Source organism: Equus przewalskii, chromosome 9 (assembly GCF_037783145.1).
Source record: "Equus przewalskii isolate Varuska chromosome 9, EquPr2, whole genome shotgun sequence".
In the NCBI taxonomy this organism is placed as follows: domain Eukaryota; kingdom Metazoa; phylum Chordata; class Mammalia; order Perissodactyla; family Equidae; genus Equus; species Equus przewalskii.
Window position 1 is genome coordinate 54,953,645 of NC_091839.1, and position 22,538 is coordinate 54,976,182.

The window sequence follows — 22,538 nt, forward strand, 5'->3', positions numbered from 1 at the left end:
ACTTTTACTGTTATTAACACAGCTGTAGGCCTCTCGTTGCTTATTGTTTTGGTGGTGTGTCCTTTCCATCCTCTTTTTTTTAAGTTTTCTATTTTATCTCTTTTCTTCCATTTCTGTCTTCTTATCTGCTGATATGTTATTTTTAAAGTTCCATTTTAGCTCATCTGTTAACTTTTTAACTATGCTTTTCTATATTACTTTTAGTCGTTGCTCTAAGGCGTGCATTCTCAAAGAGGAGGAGATCACAAGAGGGTGAAACTTGGATTTGAGGGTGGGGAGCAAAAACCTCCTAAATATGACATGGTTTGTGGCCCTCCAAAGAGCCACAGAACATAAACAAATATTCAGTATATCTGTGTTATTGAAATTTCATGGGGGGAGGCAAATAGGAAAAAAGGCTCCTTATGAGGGGCATAATGAGAAACAGGTGGAGAAACACTGCCCTAGGTTTACAGTATACATCCTTAAATTTTTCATAATGTACATAGACTTGATAGTCTACCACTGCCAAGTAAAATCAGAGATGTATTTTTAAAAAATCAGTCATTGTTATTTATTTCCATGACATTGTAAGTTATGCCCCTTTTTTAAGACTATTTTTTAGAGCAGTTTTAGATTCACAGCAAAATTGAGAGGAAGGTACAGAGATTTCCCGTATACAGCATACCTCATTTTATTGAACATCCCTTTATTGTACTTTGCAGATACTGCATTTTTTACAATTGCAGGTTTGTGGCTACCCTGTGTCGAGCAAATCTGTCGGCGCCATTCTTTCAACAGCATTTGCTCACTTCATGTCTCTATGTCACATTTTGGTAATTCTCACAATATTTCAAATTTTTCTACTATTATTATAGTATGGTATGGTGGTCTGTGATCAGTGATCTTTGATGTTACTGTTGTAATTGTTTTCCACTCCGTGAACCGTGCCCATATATGATAGCAAACTTATTATGAATGATGTATGTGTTCTGACTGCTTCACCACCTGGCCATTCTCCAGCTCTCTCCCTCTTCTCTGGCCTCCCTATTCCCTGAGACACAACAATATTGAGTTTAGGCCATTGATAACCCTACAATGGCCTCTAAGTGTTTAAGTGAAAGGAAGAGTTGCACACCTCTCTCTTTAAATCAAGAGCTAGAAATTATTAAGTTCAGTGAGGAAGGCATGTCAAAAGCAGACACAGGCTGAAAGCTAGGCCTCTTGCACCAGTTAGCCAAGTTGTGAATGCGAAGAAAAAGTTCTTGAAGGAAATTAAAAGTGCTACTCCAGTGAACACACAAATGATAAGAAAGCAAAACAGCCTATTGCTGATATGGAGGAAGTTTTAGTGGTTTGGATAGAAGATCAAACCAGCTACAACACTCCCTTAAGCCAAAGCCTAACCCAGGGCAAGGGCCTAACTCTCTTCAATTCTATGAAGGCTGAGAAGGGTGAGGAAGCTACATGAGAAAAGTCTGAAGCTAGCAGAGATTGGTTCATGAGGTTGAAGGAAAGAAGCTGTCTCCATAACATAAAAGTGCAAGGTGAAGCAGCAAGTGCTGATGGAGAAGCTGTGGCAAGTTCTCCAGAAGATCTAGCTGAGATCATTAATGAAGGTGGCTACACTAAACAACAGATTTTCAATATAGTTGAAATAGCTGGAAGAAGGTGCCATCTAGGACTTTCATAGGTGCAGAGGAGAAGTCAGTGCCTGGCTTCAAAACTTCAAAGGACAGGCTGACTCTCTTGTTAGGGGCTAATGCAGCTGGTACCTTTAAGTTGAAGCCAGCGCTCACTTACCATTCTGAAAATCCTCATGCCCTTAAGAATTATGCTAAATCTACTCTGCTTGTGCTCTATAAATGGAAGAACAAAGCCTGGGTGACAGCACATCTGTTTACGACATGGTTTACTGAATATTTTAAGCCCACTGTTGAGACCTACTGCTCAGAAAAAAAGATTCCTTTCAAAATATTACTGGTCATTGACAATGCACTTGGTCACCCAAGAGCTCTGATGGAGATATACAATGAGATTAATGTTGTTTTCATGCCTGCGAACACATTTGTTGGGCAGCCCATAGATCAAGGAATAATTTCGACTTTCAAATCTTATGATTTAAGAAATACATTTCATAAGGCTATAGCTGCCATAGATGGTGATTCCTCTGATGGATCTGGGCAAAATAAATTGAAAACCTTCTGGAAAGGATTCACCATTCTAGATGCCATTAAGAACATTTGTGAATCAGGTAGAGGTCAAAATATCAACATTAACAGAAGTTTGGAAGAAGTTGATTCCAACCCTCCTGGATGACTTTGAGGGGTTCAAGCCTTCAGTGGTGGAAGTAACTGCACATGTGGTGGAAATAGCAAGAGAACTAGAATTAGAAATGGAACCTGAAGATGTGACTGAATTGCTGCAATCTTGTGGTAAAACTTTAACAGATAAGAAGTCGGATGAGCAAAGAAAGTGGTTTCTTGAGATAGAATCTACTCCTGATGAAGATGCTGTGAATGAAGACTGTTGAAATACCAACAAAAGATTTAGAACGTTACATGAACTTAGTTGATAAAGCAGCAGTAGAGTTTGAGACGATTGACTCCAATTTTGAAAAAAGTTCTACTCTGTGTAAAATGCTATCAAACATCATCACATGGTACAGAAAAATCATTTGTTAAAGGAAGAGTCACTTGATGTGGCCAACTTCATTGTTGTCTTATTTTAAGAAATTGCCACAGATCCCAACCTTCAACAACTACCACCCTGATCAGTCAGCAGCTGTCAACATTGAGGCAAGACCCTCCACCAGCAAAAAAGATTAGTATTGGCTGAACGCTCAGATGATGGTCAGCATTTTTTAGCAATAAAGTATTTTTTAGTTAAGGTAGGTACATTGTTTTTTTAGACATAATGTTGCTACATACATAATAGACCACAGTATAGTGTAAACATAACTTTTATATGCACTGGGAGACCATAAAATTAGTGGGACTCACTTTATTGTGATATTTGCTTTATCCTGGTGGTCCGAAACTAAGCCTGCAGTATCTCTGAGGTATGCCTGTACCCGCTGCTCCCACCTTCGCATAGCCTCACCCATTATCAACATCCCCTGCCAGAGGGTGCATTTGTTACAATTGATGAACCTACATTGACACATCAAAATCGCTCCAAGTCTATAGTTTATATTATGGCTCACTCTTGGTGTTGTATAGTCTATAGGTTTGGTCACATGTATAATATGTACTCATTATTATAGTATCTTAATGAAGTATTTTCACTGCCCTAAAGACCCTCTGTGCCCTACTCCTTCACCACCACCCCAACCCCAATTCTTTTTACTTTCTCCATAGTTTTACCTTTTCCACTAAGTCATATAATTAGAATATAAAATGCGTGGCCTTTTCAGATTGGCTTTTTTTCACTTAGTAATATGCATTTAAGGTTCCTCCATGTCTTTTCATTGGCTTAGTAGCTCATTTCTCTTCAGTGATAAATAATATTCCATTGTTTAGATGTGCCACAGTGTATTTATCAGTTCATGTACTCAAGGACATCTTGGTTGCTTCCAGGTTTTGGCAGTTATGAATAAAGCTGCTATAGACATTCGTATGTGTGTTTTTGTTTGGATGTAAGTTTTCACCTGCTTTGAGTAAATACCAAAGAGCACAGTTGCTGGATTGTATGATAAGAGTATGTTTAGTTTTGTTAAAAAATTGCCAAACTGTCTTCCAGAGTGGCTGCACCATTCTGCATTCACACCAGCCCTGATTGAGAGTTCTGTTGCTACATATCCTCACCAGCATTTGATGTTGTCAGTGTTCCAGATTTTGGCCATTCTAATAGACGTATAATCATATCTCATTGTTGGTTTAATTTACATCTTCCTGATGACACATGATGTGGAGCATCTTTTCTTAAGCATATTTACCATCTGTATGTTTTCTTTGGTGAGGTGTTTGTTAAGGTCTTTGGCCTATTTTTTAATGAAGGAGTTTGTTTTCTTATTGTTGAGTTTTAAGAGTTCTTTATGTACTTTGAATAACAATCCTTTATCAGATGTATCTTTTGCACATATTTTCTCTCAGTCTATGCCTTATCTTCTTTTCTGAATGTTGTCTTTTGCAGAACAGAAGTTTTTACTTTTAATGAAGTCCAGCTATTCAATTATTTTTTTCATGGATCATACCTTTAATGTTGTGTCTGAAAAGTCATGGCCATACCCAAGGTTGTTAGGTTTTCTCCTATCATATCTTCTATGGGTTTTATAGTTTTGTATTTTAAATTTAAGTGTGTGATTCAGGTTGAGTTAATTTTTGTGAAAGGTGTAGGAACTGTGTAGAATCTTTTTTTGTTTTTTTGCATGTGGATGTCCAGTTTGTCCAGCACCATGTTGAGATTTTCATTTTTTGGTGGGGAAGATTTGCCCTGAGCTAACATCCTTTGCCAATCTTCCTCTTTACTTTTTGCTTGAGGAAGACTAGCCCTGAGCTAACATCTGTGCCAGCCTTCCTCTATTTTGTATGTGGGAAGCCTCTGCAGCATAGCTGGTGAGTGGAGTAGGTCCATGCCCGGGATCCAAACCTGCAAACTGCCAAAGTGGAGTGTGTGGAACTTTAACCACTCAGCCATGGGGCCAGCCCCAAGATGTATTTTTTGTAAGTGAGATCTAATTGAAATATAGAATTCTTTCAATGTGATGAAGCATGAATATCATTGAAGCTTAGATTTGATAGGATTTTAAAAAATTTCCTTTGTAGCCATCATGTATTAAGTACCTCTTATTTTCAAAGAGAAACAATAAAATTAGATGTCCTACAATAAAAGGATTAATTTCTTACAATTCATTGTATCAGCTAAGAAGTTTTACAGAAAATTTAAAAAAGTGAAACAAAACAATTAAAAGAATAAAAGATGAGCATGAGTTGAGTAGGGAGGCCTGCGAGAGTCCTATAGCTTCAAGATTCTAAACCTTGATATTGTGATTATGATGTTGAGGTACAATTGAAATATTCTGGAGAATGTTAGACTAGGCATCATGGTATACAAGGGCTTTTGGTGTCAAAGATCTGGGTTTGAGTCCTGATTCCACCATTCATCACATTACACCTTGAGTCTTTCAAAATCCTCATCTAAAAGAGAGAAAATCACAGCTACTTTGTCCTGCATCCCTCCCTCCCTCCCTCTTTCCTTTGTTCTCCACCACCTGGATTCTCCTCCTCTGCCTTGAATATATATTGAGCACCTGCTATGTTTCAGGGATGGTTTTAGGCATGGGGATGTAAATGAAAAATTATGATACTTCGTTTCAGGAAGTTTGTAGCCTTTTTAATCAACAGACATATGATAATGCAGTATGATAAGTGTTATCATGGTGATATATGCCGTGTATAATTGGAGGACTGGAAAAAGAGTACCTGTATTTGCTCTAGAAAGTCATGAAAGGGTTTGAAGATGAGATAATGTTTAAACTGAAACTCAGTAATGTGCAGACATTTGGCAAGTAGGGGTCAGGGGCATGGATAGTTTAGATCACGTGAGATAACAAGTGAAAGCTTCAGCACAGTGCCTGTTTTTGAATAAGTTCTTAAACCTGTATATTTTCTTCTATCTCTCTGGTACTTGGGTCAGCAGGTACAGGAGCAAACTGGATGCTTATAAAAATAGTATAAACTATTTATCGAGCTGCTCTTCCATGTGCTCAGTACTGTTCTAGGCATTTTACATTAATGGTTTGGAATCTAGCAATAACTGTAGTAGATATTTTTTATTCCTTGAAGAGATTATTATCCCCAGTTGATAGATAAGGAAACCATGGCACAGGGTTTTTTTAATGTGCCTGTGGTCATGCAGCTTGTGGTTATAAGTAGCAGGATTGGGACTCAAATCCAGCTTTAATCCCTGCATGCTTTGCATTATGCTTTTTTTGTGTGTGTGAGGAAGATTGGCCCTGAGCTAACATCTCTGCCAATCTTTCTCTACTTTTTATGTGGGATGCCGCCACAGCATGGCTTAATGAACGGTGCATAGGTCCGCTACAGATCTGAACCTGCGAACACTGAGCTGCTGAAGCAGAGCATGTGAACTTAACCACTGCACCACTGGGCCAGTCCTGCATTATGCATTTTAAATGCCATTCTAGTAGTGTTGCCAGTTTTAGTGTGTTCTCAGTTTTGAAGTATAGGCCAGATGGAGGGAATTCCTTAAGGCTTTCTTTAATATTCAGGAAAAGTAGAAAAATTTCATTATTTTTGATCCTATTTGTGTGAAATTTAGTGACTTGACTGAGGCTAACCTGAATTTTACTTTCTGAGGTAAAACTGAGTAAATGTCAACTTCTACAGTGCCACATATTTCTTTTCCCTTCTGTTTTCTTATGGGATTTGAGTTAACTAAGAACTAAAATCTTTCTCCTCTTCAGTAAGTTGAGAAATAAAGAATACATGAAGGGAAGTTGCAACATTGACTAAAAAATAGTTACCCATTCGTTTCCATCTGTGTCTATATAGACAGAGTGAAGTCATAGAATTGGAAAAAAAAAAATGTTGTAACAAAGGATAGAGATCTGTATTCTACAACACAAAGAAAAGAAGGAGACTCACCCAATGGTAAGCAATTTGTCTTTGGTTGTGTGACACATTAGTTGTGGAGCCAAGGCTAGATCCCACATCTTCTGGTATTTAGTCCATTGATCTTTCTGTAGTGGTCTTGTGAATGCCTCAGACTTAATGATTTCTGGAGTATCTTGGCATGTAAATCAAAAACATATAGTCCTTAAGAGTCTTGGCCATTACTCATGCACATCATGTAATATGTCTACCACTGCATGTTTTGTAGTAATTAATTGCCCTTCACTAATCGTGTATTTTTCCACTGATATCTTAGAAAAAATAGTCTTAAAATATTGAAAAGAAATACATATATTTGAATTTTCATTAAGGTTTTTCTACTCCTCAGCCTACTAATATTATCTGTTATTCCAGAAATCTGGTTTTTTTAAACATACCTTTATCACCCTGCCTTATTGGATTGAAACCCATGCAACGGATTTAACGTTTAATTATATTCTCATTGTGCTACTTAACAATGGAGTGAGTCACTTAAATTTATTGTTGTTATAGTTGGAGAAAGTCAGCTGTCAAGATATTAATTGAGTTGTTCAAGGATTGGTAGTTTAAAAAATGCCAGATTTTGATTTTTACATTTGTTGTCTCCCAGCCGACTATGTTAGATAGTCCTCCTTCTGATGAAGCCCTTGGAGCAGGCTGGGAAAGATGTTTGTATTACTCTTACCACATGACTCTCCATGTTAACAAGAAATTGTTACATGGGGCAAGTAATAATTTATAGCAAGTGATACGTATAACTTCTGAAGTGTTTTGCAAAACCAATTCCTCCTTTCATTTTTCAGTTTAGTTGTAACAATCTCTTGCTAAGACTGTGACAGTTACCTTGTAACAGGGATGGCCACATACATTTGTCATGTCTCCGCATCCAAGGTATTGCCAAAGAAGTTATATTTTTGAAAACACAGATTTGATCTTGCTACTTCTAAAAGCAAAAAAGTATCAGTGGTCTTTATTTTAGACACAAAGAAATGCTTAGGATGTCAATCCAAAATTTCCATTATCTGGCTCTTACTTGCATTTTCCAGCCTCGTTTTTGGTCACTCCCTTCACAATCATACACCTAAACTAAGCTCCTTGCCTTCGGTAAACATGTATTAGCTATCCTGCTACACAAGCATATGGTTAAACCGTTAGCTCAGTTTGGGTTACTATCTTCAGTCTCATGAAAATCTCCCTCTCTCTTCCTGCACTCAGAAATGTACCCATGTTTAGTAGCTGCCATAATGCCTTCACCTAGTTAGAGACCTCTCCTTGGTATTCCCTTTAGCTCTGGGAAATTGTCTTATATTATTCATTTCATAATTCCTTTTTCCATCTTCTGTAATCTCACTCTTAGGGACCCTAGTTCAAGTTGGATGTATGTCCTTTTGGATTCATCCTCGGGACTTCTGGTCTTTTCTGTCATATATTTCATTTTGGGAGGTCTGTTTATTCTATGTCCCCAGAGATTCTCTAACCTTTTACTTCCAACTCACTTAAGTTCCGCCATCGTTTTTGACTTTCTGAGAGTGATTTTTTAATTCCCTGGTTGTTTTTGCTCTTGTTTTATTGATGTTATATCATCTCAAATATCTCTGAAGATACTAATTAGATGGTGTATAAAATTTCTTTTTTTCCTTCTTTTATCTGGGCCTTTCTTTGTTGTGCTGCATGTTTTGTGATTCTTGGTTGACCCTTCAGATATATGAATGAGGGGTAAGAAGGAGGGGTAGGAATGATTTCAGGTCGAGTGGGTAGGGAGCCAGCTCTTGCACCGGTGGCCTCCCAGCTGTACGAATGAACATGAGTTTGTGTGTAGGATTCAGTATTTCATCAGTTGCCCAGATATTTCCTTCAGTCTCTTAAGGAGAGACCTCTCACGTTATTTGCACTGGGGTCATGCTTCACTGTTTTCGCGTGTGTAGATAGGAATAGGAGTGGGAGGATGAAATGGCTATCTAGTCCGTATACAGACATTTCATTGATCCCCCTGTTCTCTTTTGCTCTTCATTGTACATGTTATGTCTCAGCATAGTATCTCTGGGTGCTGTTAGGAATGTTGGTTCCTACTTCTCTTGCAGTCCCTTTTGTTAGTTTTGTTCAGGTGTGGCTCCTTCAGCTCAGTTAACCAGTCAACAGTTTCTCTAACTTCCAAAAATTTCTTGAATTCTGCTTTCTGTTGATGGCACCCCTCTCATTCTCTTCATCATTATTTTACTGTCATTTTGATGGCTTTTAAAGAGTAACATTAGGCACATGTTTATTCAGCCTGCCATCTTGAACTGCAAGTCAGCTTATGCTTCCTGGAGAAGAAAATATACTCTTACTTCTACGAAGAACCAAGTATAAAACTGTAGCAATACCTCAGTGCCTTCCCAGTCTACTTGGAGAGAAAAAGCATGTGCCAAGAGAGATAAGTAATCCCATTTCTAACTGGAACCTTAGGTGGAAATACTTGGTAAATAAAGTATAGCCTTTGGATGGCTCTCATTTGACTCCATATTCCTTGAATCCATATTCTTTGAAAGTCATTTAGAAATGATTGAGAAGAGGAAACGGAGTATAGCAAGGACATTGAAAGTCAGTATTTATATAATTCTGAAATAAACTTGTGCCACAATGAATTTAAAACTTTGGAATAAAAGGAAGTGAGAAGAAAGGGAAGCTTCTTTGGGGGGAGGAAGAGGAATGCAAATTAGACGTGTTAGATCAGTTAACTTAACACATGCACATTTACAATTGGCCTGTCCCCATTTTAAGTGCCTTATGTCTTAGTAGGCATGTCAGCAACTTCTTCTAAATGCTTCTTCCTTCATTTGGTCATTCCTTTGTTCATTTATTCATTCAAGAATTGCAATTCTCTCCTATAGAGAATAAACCTTTATTTAGTCCAAACAAGTGTCTCAGAGGACAATGTAAACCCAGACACTGAAAGTCCTGCTTTGTACAGGTCTTCCATGTAGATTAAACAAAAATCTACATAAATCTACATTCTTAGTTCACACAGGCAGAACATCATGGATTGTGAGGCATATCAATGAAGATGATTAGAAAATATGGGTAGAAAAGGGAAGAACAAGGAAAATAGATCTATATGAACTTCTGAATGGAGTCAGAGAATAATGTATTACCATGAACCATTATAACCCTATCAGCATTTTAGTCCAAATTTGCCATACACAGTATCACCGTGACACTAAAAATACAAAAAGTTATTTTATGTAGTTGAAGTAGGAGCTGGAAAATTTGACTTTGCGTGAGCAATTCACTTAATACCTTAGAGTTCAGTCCACCTTTTTTTTTTCGAGTGAGAGTTGGACTAAATCATCTTTAGGGATCTTAGTGATGTCAAATCTAGAAGGCTTTTAAGTATTGAATGACAGCTATTTGCAGGCATTATTCTAAGACCTTTGGGTAATACTAAGATATATATATCACCATCCCTGGCCTTCAGGAGAAGATAAAGCCAAAAAAAGCAAATAAGAAATAAAATGTCCACAAATATCTACATTACACAGCAGTGTATTATAAAAAGTATATAGAAGAAGCAATTAAATGAAAGAGGAAAGAATTTCCAGCTTGGGGCAATTGAGGATGATTGCATAAAGGATCATTTGAACAATGCCTTGAGTCTTGAGTAAGTTTTTTTTTTTTTTTTCCTTTTTCTCCCCAAAGCCCCCCGGTACATAGCTGTATATTCTTAGTTGTGGGTCCTTCTAGTTGTGGCATGTGGGACGCTGCCTCAGCGTGGTCTGATGAGCAGTGCCATGTCCGCGCCCAGGATTCGAACTAACGAAACACTGGGCCGCCTGCAGCGGAGCGCGCGAACTTAACCACTCGGCCACGGGGCCAGCCCCTTGAGTAAGATTTTTATAGACAGTTAAGACTAGGAGAGTGTGACCCCACCAGTATAAGCTGGAGTACAGAGATGTGAGAAAACGTGAAGTGTGTCCAGTGAAGTACAAGTCAGCTGGCTTTGTTCATGGAGAAGTTGTGTTTTAGAGTGATAGGAAATATAGTTAGAGGTAAGGTTATGAATGGTCTCACCTACAATCTAAGAGAGGTATTGTAGATCTTTGAGACAGGAGACTGACAGGCTGAGAATTTTTCAGAGAGAGTATGCAGTGTGGAAGGTGCTGTGGAGTAGGGAGGAGATTGATGCTGAAGTATCAATGAAAAACTATTACACTTATCCAGCTAGGAGACAGTCAGACCTGAAGTAGGGCGGTGGCAATCCAGTGAAATTGCTGGAGCAGATGAAAGAGATTATGAAGTAAGAATGTCCAAGAGTCACTAAATGGTTTGGGTAAAACTAAGGAGTGGAACCAGTGTGACTGGAAAAATGGAAGCACCTTTAATAAAAATTGTCAAGTCAAAGGGTGAAGTTGATTTTTGTGAAGAAATGTGAACTAATTCACTGTCTTTTAACAAACCTTTCCCATCTATGTAGTAGCAATTTTGATATAGTAGTAAAGATAGAGTATTCTACGTGAATCCTTGTCTTTTTCTTGCAAAGCCATTCTAGTTTCTTGGGGATATTATTATTTTCTTGGTAATTATTATGAATCTAAATTGCCTTATGTACTAATTTGGGGAAGGAGGAGTATATGATAGAATACCAAAAAGTATTCTTTCAGAATATCATGAAGAATAGCCAGAACTTAGTGGTCCATAAGAGTGGAATTTTACTTTAGATTTGGAAAAGCACTTCACTTATAAATGATACCTATCAAAAATTGTAATAGTAGAGAATGAAATCAAATTAAATGCACCCATACACTAGGAACCATAAGGAAGTAAGTGATAGAATTTTTATTACAGAAGCAAAACGTGAACATACGATAGTTCTAATTAAAACTACTGTTCCTTTGTTTTCTGAGTTTCAACAGTTGACCTGTGCTGCAGTTTATCTGATTTGATAATCTGCACTTTTCTTTCCTTTTTTTTTTCTTAAAGATTGGCACCTGGGCTAACAACTGTTGCCAATCTTTTTTTTTTTTTCCTTCTGCTTTATCTCCCCAAACCCCCCCTGTACACAGTTGTATATCTTAGTTGCAGGTCCTTCTAGTTCTGGGATGTGGGACGCCACCTCAACATGGCCTGACGAGCAGTGCCATGTCCGCTCCCAGGATCCGAACCCTGGGCCGCGGCAGCGGAGCGCGCGAACTTAACCACTCGGCCACGGAGCGGGCCCCTACACTTTTCTTGAGTGGGGAGCGAGAAAGGAAATGAAAGCAAAAGAGCTATTTATAATTAATGAGGAGAAAAAAATAGAAGATTGGGAAATGTTACATAAAGCTTTAAAAACAATAATTTTTTTGTTTTTTTAAAAGAGTGTAGGCAGTTGTGATTTCTTTTTCTGATTTCTACATAGTATCAGACAGCAGAAAATGTGCTGCTGAGTCGCAGACTTCCAGCTGAGGGATTTCTCAGTGGCAGATAACCTGACTAGAAACTGGTTAGAAACTCTGTTTTCTTGTGTCATATTGCTTTAATAAGGCATAGTCTCCTTTTGCATTTAATTTTGAAGTGTCGTTTTATTTGTTTCTTGTAATTATTTGGTTATAGGTGATTATTTAGCTGCCTTTAATGTCATGGACTTAGGAGGGGTGAAGATTTTTCTGGTCCAGTATTTCCCTAAGTGTGTTAGTTATCTGTGTTTATAAAGAAAGGGCTCTGGGATCAACTAGGTCGGGAAATTGCTGAATTAAACACAAACAAGATTTTTATTTTGGTGGTAGTTAGAGGGGAGGGTATGGAAGCTCAGAGACTATTTAATATGCTAATGTGACTTAACTAAGGAGAAACAACATAGAGCATTTCACATATTTATTTACCCACAAAATCCTTTCTTCATGGAGTCTTTTTTGAAAACATTGTTCTTCAGGACATATGTGGGGAAACTCAAATCCCTTAAATTTATAGATAAATAGAAAAGAGATAAAATGGCTCCTTCAGAGTGCATAGCTATTTACTTAAAGAACTAGACTTGCACCAAAGTTTCCAACCATATTTAGTTTTGCTTCCTTTTGCCCCGAAATGCAGAAAAGTCTTTAAAGCTACTTGATATGCCAAGTTGGATCTGTAAAATAATTTACATAGGGAGATTTGAAGAAATACATAAAACTAATGATTTAATTTTTTTTGTATATTTTGAATTGGCACATTGACTTTGTTGGAGAGAGTTAGGTAGAAAAAGCCTATTAATATTTGTAACCAAGATTACACTTTTGCAATAAGGAAACTTTTTTTTTGCAGAAATCAACTATCTTTCAACTTATAAAAAATCTGTTTCCTTTCAAATTATAGAAAGCTCAAACAGTATAATAATGTGTATGTCAGAAAACTTTCCAACTTTCCCATAAAAGGACTGGAGAAAATGACTGTTTATGATTTGCTGTCTGTTGTTCCAGACCCCATCTCTATGTAAAAAAACATGTATCTTTTAAAAACTTCTTTACATAGTTGGCATTATGGTAGACACACTGTTCTTTACCCTTAATTTTTTTGTTTTTGAGGAAGATTGGCCCTGAGCTAACATCTGCTGCCCATCTTCCTCTACTTTATATGTGGGACGCCTGCCACAGCACAGCTTGCCAAGCGGTGCCTAGGTCCACACCCAGGGTCCAAACTGGTGAACCCTGGGCCGCCGAAGCGGAAGGTGCAAACCTAACCGCTGCGTCACTGGGCCAGCCCCTACCCTTAATTGTTTTGCTCAACAATATTACGTTTATCTTCCCACACTAATACATGTAGATCTTCTTTTAGTGGCTCAACAGTGTTGCATTATATAGCTCTACTATAATTTATTTAATCAGTTTTCCATTGATGGACATTAGGGTAGTTGTAATATTTTTACCGGACAATGCTGTAGTGAATTTGATACGGGTCTTTTTTTTTTTTTCCGAACCTCTGTGCAAATATGTCTGTAGGAGAGTTTTTGAAGTGGAATTGCTGGGCCAAAGAATATGCGTATTTAAATTTTTTTAAGTATTGCCAAATTGCCTTTAAAAAATGATATTAGTTTGTCCTCCCACTACCAGCATTGCAACAGGAAACTTATAAGGGTATAACTTGTACTGAACTTGAAAAAAAAAACACTTTATACTTTGTAATGGGTAACAGAGAATATCTTTCTATGTTAAAATCATAGAGATAATTTGTAAAGCTTTAATCATCATGATCTCTCTCTCTCTCTCTCCCTCTCCCCCTTTACAGAGCAAATTATTCATGGAAGGATTTAGAAGCCTAAAAGAAGGAGAACCGGTGGAATTCACATTTAAAAAATCTTCCAAAGGCCTTGAATCAATACGGGTAACAGGACCTGGTGGGAGCCCCTGTTTAGGAAGTGAAAGAAGACCCAAAGGGAAGACACTACAGAAAAGAAAACCAAAGGGAGATAGGTAATCATTTTACTTCGTTAGTTTATGACTTTATTGTATTTGGAAAAGATTTCTGAAAATTTACTTATATTTTTATGATGTTATTGGACTTTGCATAGCCCAGCCAAAATAAAATAAAATACCACCACTGCCACATAGTGGAATAGAATTCATCAATATAGGCTTTCTTGCAGTTTGAACTGTCTGCAGAATGTACTTAACTGAGCATTCATTCAGCGTTGAGCACTAGGTAGTCTCCTGACTATCATTTCCACCAGACCGTTCTGAGACCACAAATGAGAAAGAAGCTGATGTTCCCAACAAACAGAAGTGCCCCTCTGTACATCTTAACACTTTTTTTCAAATGCAGATACACTTACTGCTTTGTCTGTTTTTAAAAGATAACTCATATAGAAAATTCAAACAATATAAAAAACTGTAAAGAAGTCAGGAAAAAAATCATTTGAAATCCTGACTAGAGGTGGGAATCATAATATGTATGCAGTATTTTTGAAACTTGGATTTGTTTTTTTAACTTAACAGTATATCATGGAACATTTCATGTCAATCATTAGCACCTGCATAAACTCCCACTGTGTGAATGAACCAAAATGTAAACAAGGCTATGTTAAATTAATTGCTAAATTTAGACTGTTTCCAGTATTTTGAATGTATCAGTAGTACCACAGTGGGGATCCTTATATGTACATGTTTGAAAAATTGTCTGATTAGATCCTTAGGACAAATACCTAATAGTGAAAAATCTGGATCGAAAACTATGCACTTTAAAAATTTTGATGTCGATTTCCAAACTGCTCTCCAGAAATGATTAGGGCTAATGTACAACCCCTTCAGAAGTGAGACTGCTCATTGAATGATGTCATCTTTTTAATCTTTTCCAATTACATAGGTTAAGAGACGCGGCTCATTTTTTCCTTTGCATCTTTTGATTAGATTAGAGGTTAAATATATGTTCGTTTTCCTTTTTATTTATTTTTTTAACCTTTTTTTTTTTTTTAAAGATTGGCACCTGAGCTAACAACTGTTGCCAATCTTCTTTTTTTTTTTTCCCTGCTTTTTCTCCCCTAAATGCCCCCAGTACATAGTGGTATATTTTTTTGTTGTGGGTCCTTCTAGTTGTGCTATGTGGGATGCTGCCTCAACATGGCCTGATGAGTGGTGCCGTGTCCGTGCCCAGGATCCGAACCCACGAAACCCTGGGCCGCCAAAGTGGAGCGCGCAAACCCAACCACTCGGCCATGGGGCTGGCCCCTCATTTTTATTTTTTTCTTCTATGGATTGTAGGTTTCTTGTTCTTGGCTCATTTTTCTGTTGAGAATTTCATTTGCTATTATTGATTTGTAAGTTCTCTGTTTAGGAAAAAACTCAGTGTTCTGCTTTCCTATATTGGGAAAAACCTAGTTCTTCCTGAATATGTTTCTCTCCTGTGTGTCTCCTTTACTTTTACACGGAACACTTCACCTCTGGTCACCAAATGTGTGGAGATTTTTCTCCACTCCAATCAATTCTCCATCACACCAGCTGGGTGTCCTAGAATTTAACTCAATCCTGACACTATCTACCTGGAGAGAGCATCAGATTCCACGGGTTAAGGTCTCACTCACACAAGACTGCTTGCCACCACGCTTCAGATGCCAAAAGCAGGTGGTGGGTCCCCAGGTTACCCAAAGCTTCTGTTGGATTTGGCTACAAATTGGAGGTTCCCACAACCCCCTCATCAGGCTTGATTAATTTGCTAGAGTGGCTCACAGAACTCAGGGAAACACTTACTTACATTCACCAGTTTGTTAAAGGATATGATAAAGGACACAGATGAACAGCCAGATGAAGAGATCCACGGGGCGAGTTCTGGGAGGGTCCCAGGTGCAGGAGATTCTGTCTCTGTGGAGCTGGGGTACATCATCCTCCCAATGTGGATGTGTTCACCAACCTGGAAGCTCTCTGAACCCCATACATTTGGGATTTTATGGAGGCTTCATCAAATAGGCATGATCAATCATTAACTCCATTTTCAGCCCTTCACCCTTCTTAAGAGAATGGTAGGTTTGTGGCTGAAAATTCCAAGTTTCTAATTGTGACTTGCTCTTTCCGGTGACCAGCCCCCATCCAGCCATCCAGGAACCCACCCGGAGTTGCCTCATTAGAACAAGACAGTCCTATCACCCAGGAAGTTACAAGGGTTTCAGGAGCCCTGTGTTAGGAATAGAGGTCAGAGACCAACATTAGAACAAGAGATGCTTCTAGTCTTCTTATCACTCAGGAAGTTACAAGGGTTTTAGGAGCTCTGTGTCAGGAACTGGGGGCAGAGACCAATATATATTTTCTATTATCTCACATTCTCTTTGTATATTTACGATGTTAACCTTTTGTCTCAAATAGATAATATTTTTTTTTTGCTTGTGAAATGTATTTTAGCTTTAATTTTAGTGACTTTTAAAAATAGTATTGAAGTTTTGAACTTTTATACTGACATGTCTGTCACGCTTTCCTTAATGCTATCTGACTTGATTGCTATCTGGCTTTCCAAACTACCAAATTAAAAATATACTTCATTCATCTATATTTTCTAATGTAATTTTTATTAATTCATCTTTTACATTAACTATCTCTTCTCTTTGTATGTAATTTGTTTTTGAAGGGAGGACTATAAGTATCTGGATTTTCTTTTCTCTTCTCTCCAAATTGCTAGCTAGTTATCTCAACAGCATTTATTGTCTGGTCTATATTTTCACACTGGTTTGAAAAGCCATCAGTAAGAGAATAAATTCAGTTTTCATCTACATTTTTAAGAGCTCATTTTGTGTAAAAGAAAGTCCATGAAAATGTGTGAAGGTGTAATGATACACTTACCTGTTAAAGTGATTTTCTGTTCCCAAAGAGAGAGATAGTATATACATACAAGTAAAGCAATGTAAAATAAAATAAAACAAAATCCTTTATTTTCCCGTGTCTTTGAGGTAAAATCTTTAAGTATAGTTCTGGCATGTTTTAATTTTTGTAATTTTTTATTTTGGGGGGAAGATGAGCCCTGAGCTAACATCTGCTACTAATTATCCTCTTTTTTTTTTTGCTGAGGAAGATTGGCCCTGAGCTAACATCCATACCCATCTTCCTCTACTTTATATGTGTGACACCTGCCACAGCATCTCTTGATAAGTGGTGCATAGGTCTGCACCGGAGATCTGAACCGGCAAAACCCAGGCTTCTGAAGGAGAGCTTGCTAACTTAACCACTGCACCACTGGGCTGGCCCCAGTTCTGGCATGTTTTACATGTGTGCTGGATTGGAATCAGTAAGAGAGGGAAAGTAGTGGAGGGTGAGAATAGAGAAGTAAGACAGCAGGACATTCCTTCATGTAGGACCTTGTCAACCATTGTAAGGACTTTGGTTTGGGGGAAGATGGGAAGTCATTGGAAAATTTTAAGTTGACAAGTAACATGAGCTGATTTATCTCCTTAAAGTATCCTTCTGGCAGCTGTGATGACAACGCAAAGTGGAGAGGCAAGAATGGAAGCAGAGAGACCACTAAGGAGGCAGCACCGATAATGCAGGAAAGAGATACTGGTGGTTCCGATTAGGATGGTGGCAGTAGAGGTGGTAAACAAAAATCTTGATATGTTTTGAAAGTAGAGACAGCAGGATTTGCTATCGGATCATATGTGGACTGTGAAAGAAAGTGAAGTGTTCAGCATGACTTCAGGGTTTGTTTGGCCTGAGCAACCGGAAGGATGAAAGAACCATTTACCAAGATGAAGAAGACTAGAGAAGGAGCAGGAAATCATGATTTCAGATATGTTTAGTTGGAGATGTATAGTAGACATCCCAGTGGAAATGTAGATTAGGTGGATGGATGCATAAGGATGGAGTTCCAAGCTAGAGATAAAAATTTGGTGGTATTCAGCAAAAAAGGTGATATTTACAGCCTTAGGACTGAATGAAATCTCCGTCAGAGTGAGCATACATAGGAAAGAGAAGAGGACTGAGCCCTGGAGCATTCCCTCATTTAGGGGATCAGGAAGAGTAGGAGGAATAGCAAAGGGCACTAAGTAAGAAAAAGGGAAAGAGGAGGAGAATCAAGAGAAGATTTTGTCTCAGAAGTCAAGGAAAGAAGTGTTTCAAGGAGAGGGTATCAGTAGTGTTAAACAGTGCTCATGGTGAAATGATCAAGTAAGATTACCAACAACACTTGACCATTTAGCAACAGGGAAGTCATTGGTGTAGTTGACAAGAGCAGATTCAGTGGACTGGCGAGAGTAAAAGCCTAAGTGTGTTGTGTTCAACAAAGAAGGAAAGGAGAGGAAGTGGAGACAGCAAGAACAGATCATTTTTTGAGTTTTCCTCTAAATGGGAGCAGAAAAATGAAGCAGTATCTGAGGGGAAGAAATTATAGCATGTTTATTTGCCAGTGGGAATGGTCTAGTAGAAAAGGAAAGATTGAACATGCAGGGGAGGGAGGGCAATGGCTGGAGTGATTTCCTTGAGTGGGAGAGAGGATCAGGATTTAAAGCACAACTGAGAGAGCTAGCGAGGACAGATGGTTCATTCTTCAAAACTGGAGGTAAGGCACAGCATACGGGTACACATATGGGTGGGTAGGTAGATGTGAAGATGGAATAAGGTAAGATTTCTCATCTTTTTATGCTGTTTTCCTAGGGAAACGTGAAGCAAAGAGGAGGTTTCAAAATTAAAAAAGAAAGGAGAAGGTATGAAATCGGAAAATAGAAGAGTGAACGCATTATAGAGAAAAGTTAGAATTCCAGATTATACAAAAAACCCACTTCAGGTTAATGGGCAGTGTGATCCTGTTTTTTCTCCTGCCATTGTTGACTTCAATGGCTACAGCTGTGAAACAGGCAGAAAGATGGATTTAACTACAGCTGGGGCTTTGGTAGTGAGAATGACAAAGGGAAAGAAGCGAGGACACTGAGGGTGTATGCAAGGGAGCGGTTGCAATGATGGATCATAGAATATAAACTGTTTAAGGAGTAAAGACATTGAAAAAGTGTCAGGCTCATGGTGTGTAGGTTGCAAATGGGGTCAAAGAATTGCTGAAGTTGGAGTACTAGAAGGAATGAGCTGACAAGGTAGAAGTTGGTGGTGGTCAGAGGGTGAATAACTGCTCCAACTGCTGACGTTTGTTGTTTGTTGTGTTCTTATTGTGATTAAAGCTTTTACACATTTGATATCTAATGACTTCTAACTAAGTACAGGATGTCCATCATTTTTGTCACTAGAATTAGCAGTTCCCTGTGCCACTTGTTTTTATAAAATGATGGATACAAACTGCAATAAAATATTCAAATAAGCCTAGAGACTCCTGTATAGAAACTGAAACAATGAGAAAACAAGATGCAACAGTGTTAGCTGATGGCTGGAACAGTTACCAAGGCAGTGATTTGCTCTCTAAATGTTTAAAAGACTTCAGAGATCTTTGGTAACTTTCTTGATTTTTCCCATGGTCATTAACCATGTCTACTTGCTGAGACACCTTTAATAATGAGAATAAAATTGTGCTTTGATCCAGATTTTCATGTTTCTTAGCATAATTATGTAAAGTAGCCTCAAAAATCTTAAAATATTCTATATTTTCTAGTTATTTCCCATTGCCTGTTTTTTCCTTACGCTTTTGCTTTATTAAGTATTTTATTGTATTTCAAAGAACCAGCTCTTGGATTAATTTCTGTTACACTGTTTTTTCTTAATACTTTCTATGATTATTCTTATGATTTTCTCCCATTTTATTTTATTTTTACTTTGCATTATGAAAGTTTTCAGAATAAAAAAATGGTATGGTCAACATCCATATATATATACCCATGTCATATATATCAATAATTATAAACATTTTTGTGAAAAGTTTTTAAAGTTTTAAAATATATTACAGATGCATAACACTGTAATATCATGCTATATCATCCCTGTCAAAATAAATAATACTTCCTTAGTAGCATCTAGTATCCAGTCCATATTAAAATTTCCCCAGTTCAAAACTTATCTTTTGTGGCTATTTTTTTCAAATCAGAATCCAGTTAAGGAACATGACTTTAAGTTAGTTTTTATGTCTTAAGTCTCTTGTAATCTAAAACAGTGCCTCCCTACACACATGTTCTTCTAGGCCAATTTTTTTTTCTTTCAGAAGATTGGCCCTAACATCTCTTGCCAATCTTCCTCTTTTTTTTTCTCTCCCCATGGCCCAGTACATAGTTGTGTATCCTAGTTGTAAGTCATTCTAGTTCCTCTATATGGGATGCCACTACAGCATGGCTTGATGAACAGTGTGTAGGTCCACACCTAGGATCCAAACTGGAGAACCCCAGGCCCCTGAAGCAGAGTGTATGAACTTAACCACTCGACCAGAGGGCTGGCCTCAGGCCAATTGTTTTGTAGAATGTACCATAATCTGGATTTATTCTAGTTTCTTTAAACTTGTTTATTGAACACAGCTATATTGCCTATAAATTGGAAGTACTATGCCAAAAATGGTTAACTTGAATCTAACAAAATCCTTTCAGTCTGACTTTGAATTTATAGGCAATATAAGGGTCAGAGGAGCAAGCTTGAAAACACCAGGGTGAATCCAGATCATAGTCTGAGTTTGTCGAATAGTTTCTTATGATTAGGTTGAGGTTGTTCATCTTTGACAAGAATGTCATGGAAGTGACGCTCTGTCCTTCTTATTGTATCCTATCAGATGGCATACAATTTTGATTTTTCCCATTATTGATGATGATGTCTCTGACCTCTTGGTCACGATGGTGTCTGCCCAGCTTTTCCACTTTAAAGTTACTTTTCCCTTTTGTAATTATTAGCATTTTGTGGGGATACACTTTGACACCATGTAAATATCCCAGTCTTCATCAAACTTGCCATTTTTCATTTATTTATTATATTAGTGCACACCTTGGGTTTCTGTTTTTTCCAATGAGTTATAGTCTGTAACCATTATTATTTATTTTAATGCTCAAATTTCCCAGATTCAGCCAGAAACAGCCCCTTCGAGCTGGTTTCTATGTCCTTTTGACAAGTCCTCATCATTTTTTGAGTACTTCTTAATTACTGACATAAGATACTTTCAAATGCATTTTATAGCCTACAAAATATTTAAAATAATGATATTAAATAATTGATTTGATTTGTTGAAGTACTAGAAAGCTAGAATTTCTGCTAATTTCTCTTAAAAGAGAAAGTAAGTGTTGGTATATTTCTGTGTATTTTGTTTGCTTGGAGTGTTATTTTTATTTTATTTTTTAAATTGTCCTATAGTAAAATTGACTTTTTTTCTTTTGGTGTCCAGTTCTATGAATTTTAACACATGTATAGCTTCATGTGGTCGCCATCATAATCTGGATTCAGAATAGTCTATCACCCCAAAAAACTCTCTCTTTTATTCTTGCTCCTCTTCCACTTATAACTCTTAGCAACCAGTGACCTATTCTCCATCACCATAATTTTGTCTGTTTGTGCCTGGAATAAAAATGTTTTTCCCACCAGTTTTATTGAGATACAACATTGTATTAGTTTAAGGTGTTCAGCATAATGATTCCATATATGTATATATTGGGAAATGATTACCACAAGTTAACATCCATCACTTCACATAGTTACAATTTTTTTTTCTTGTGATGAGAACTTCTAAGATTCACTCTCTTAGCAACTCTCAAATATACGATGGAGTATAATTAACTTTAGTCGCTCTGCTGTACATTAAACCTCAGAATTTATTAATTTTATAGCTGAAAGTTTGTACATTTTGACCACCTTCACCTATTTCCCTCACCCTCCAACTCCCACCTTTGGTCACCACCAGCCTCTTTGTTTCTGTGAGTTTGTTTTTTCTTTTAGATTCCACATATAAGTGAGGTGTTAGAGTGTTTGTGTTTCTCTGTCTTACTTATTTCACCTAGCGTAGTACCCTCAAGATCCATCCATGTTGTCCTGAATGGCAAGTTTTCCTTCTTTTTTGTGGCTGATTAATATTCCGTTGAGTGTGTATGTATGTATGCACGTGTGTTTATATGTATAACATTTTCATCATCCGTTCATTCATCAGTGGGTACTTAGGTTATTTGTATGTCTTGCCTATTGTAAATAATGCTGTAATGAACATGGGGGTGCGGATATCTCTTCAAGATAATGGTTTCCTTTCTTCTGCGTAAATACCCAGAAGCAGAATTGCTGGATCACGTGGTTATTCTATTTTTAATTTTTTGAGGAACCTCTATACTGTTTTCCATAGTGGCCACACAAGTTACATTACTAGCAACCATGGGCAGCTGGGTGTATTTTATAGGCTGCCTTTTCATTTTCTTAGTGGTTTCACTTATGCAGAAGCTTTTTGGTTTGATATAGTTTCATTTGTTTATTTTTCTTTTGTTGCCTTTGTTTTTGGTGTCAAATCCAAAAAATCATTTCCAAGACTTATGTCAAGGAGCTTAAACCTTATGTTTTCTTCTAGGAGTTTTATAGTTTCAGGTCTTACGTTCAAGTCTTTAATCCATTTTGGGTTTTGTATATGGTGTAAGCTAGTGGTCCAGTTTAGTTG

The 22,538-nt window shown here is 37.5% G+C and overlaps 1 protein-coding gene across 5 annotated transcripts in view; it reads left to right on the forward strand.

Moving 5' to 3' along the window:
- Positions 1 to 22,538, forward strand: part of LIN28B (lin-28 homolog B) — a 150,766-nt gene that overhangs the window by 77,180 nt on the left and 51,048 nt on the right. For all 5 annotated transcript variants that reach the window (XM_008536714.2, XM_070556763.1, XM_070556766.1 and 2 more), the window contains one exon: positions 13,812 to 13,996. In XM_008536714.2, coding sequence (XP_008534936.2) covers positions 13,812 to 13,996 — 185 coding nt within the window. The remainder of the gene's footprint in view (positions 1 to 13,811; positions 13,997 to 22,538) is intronic.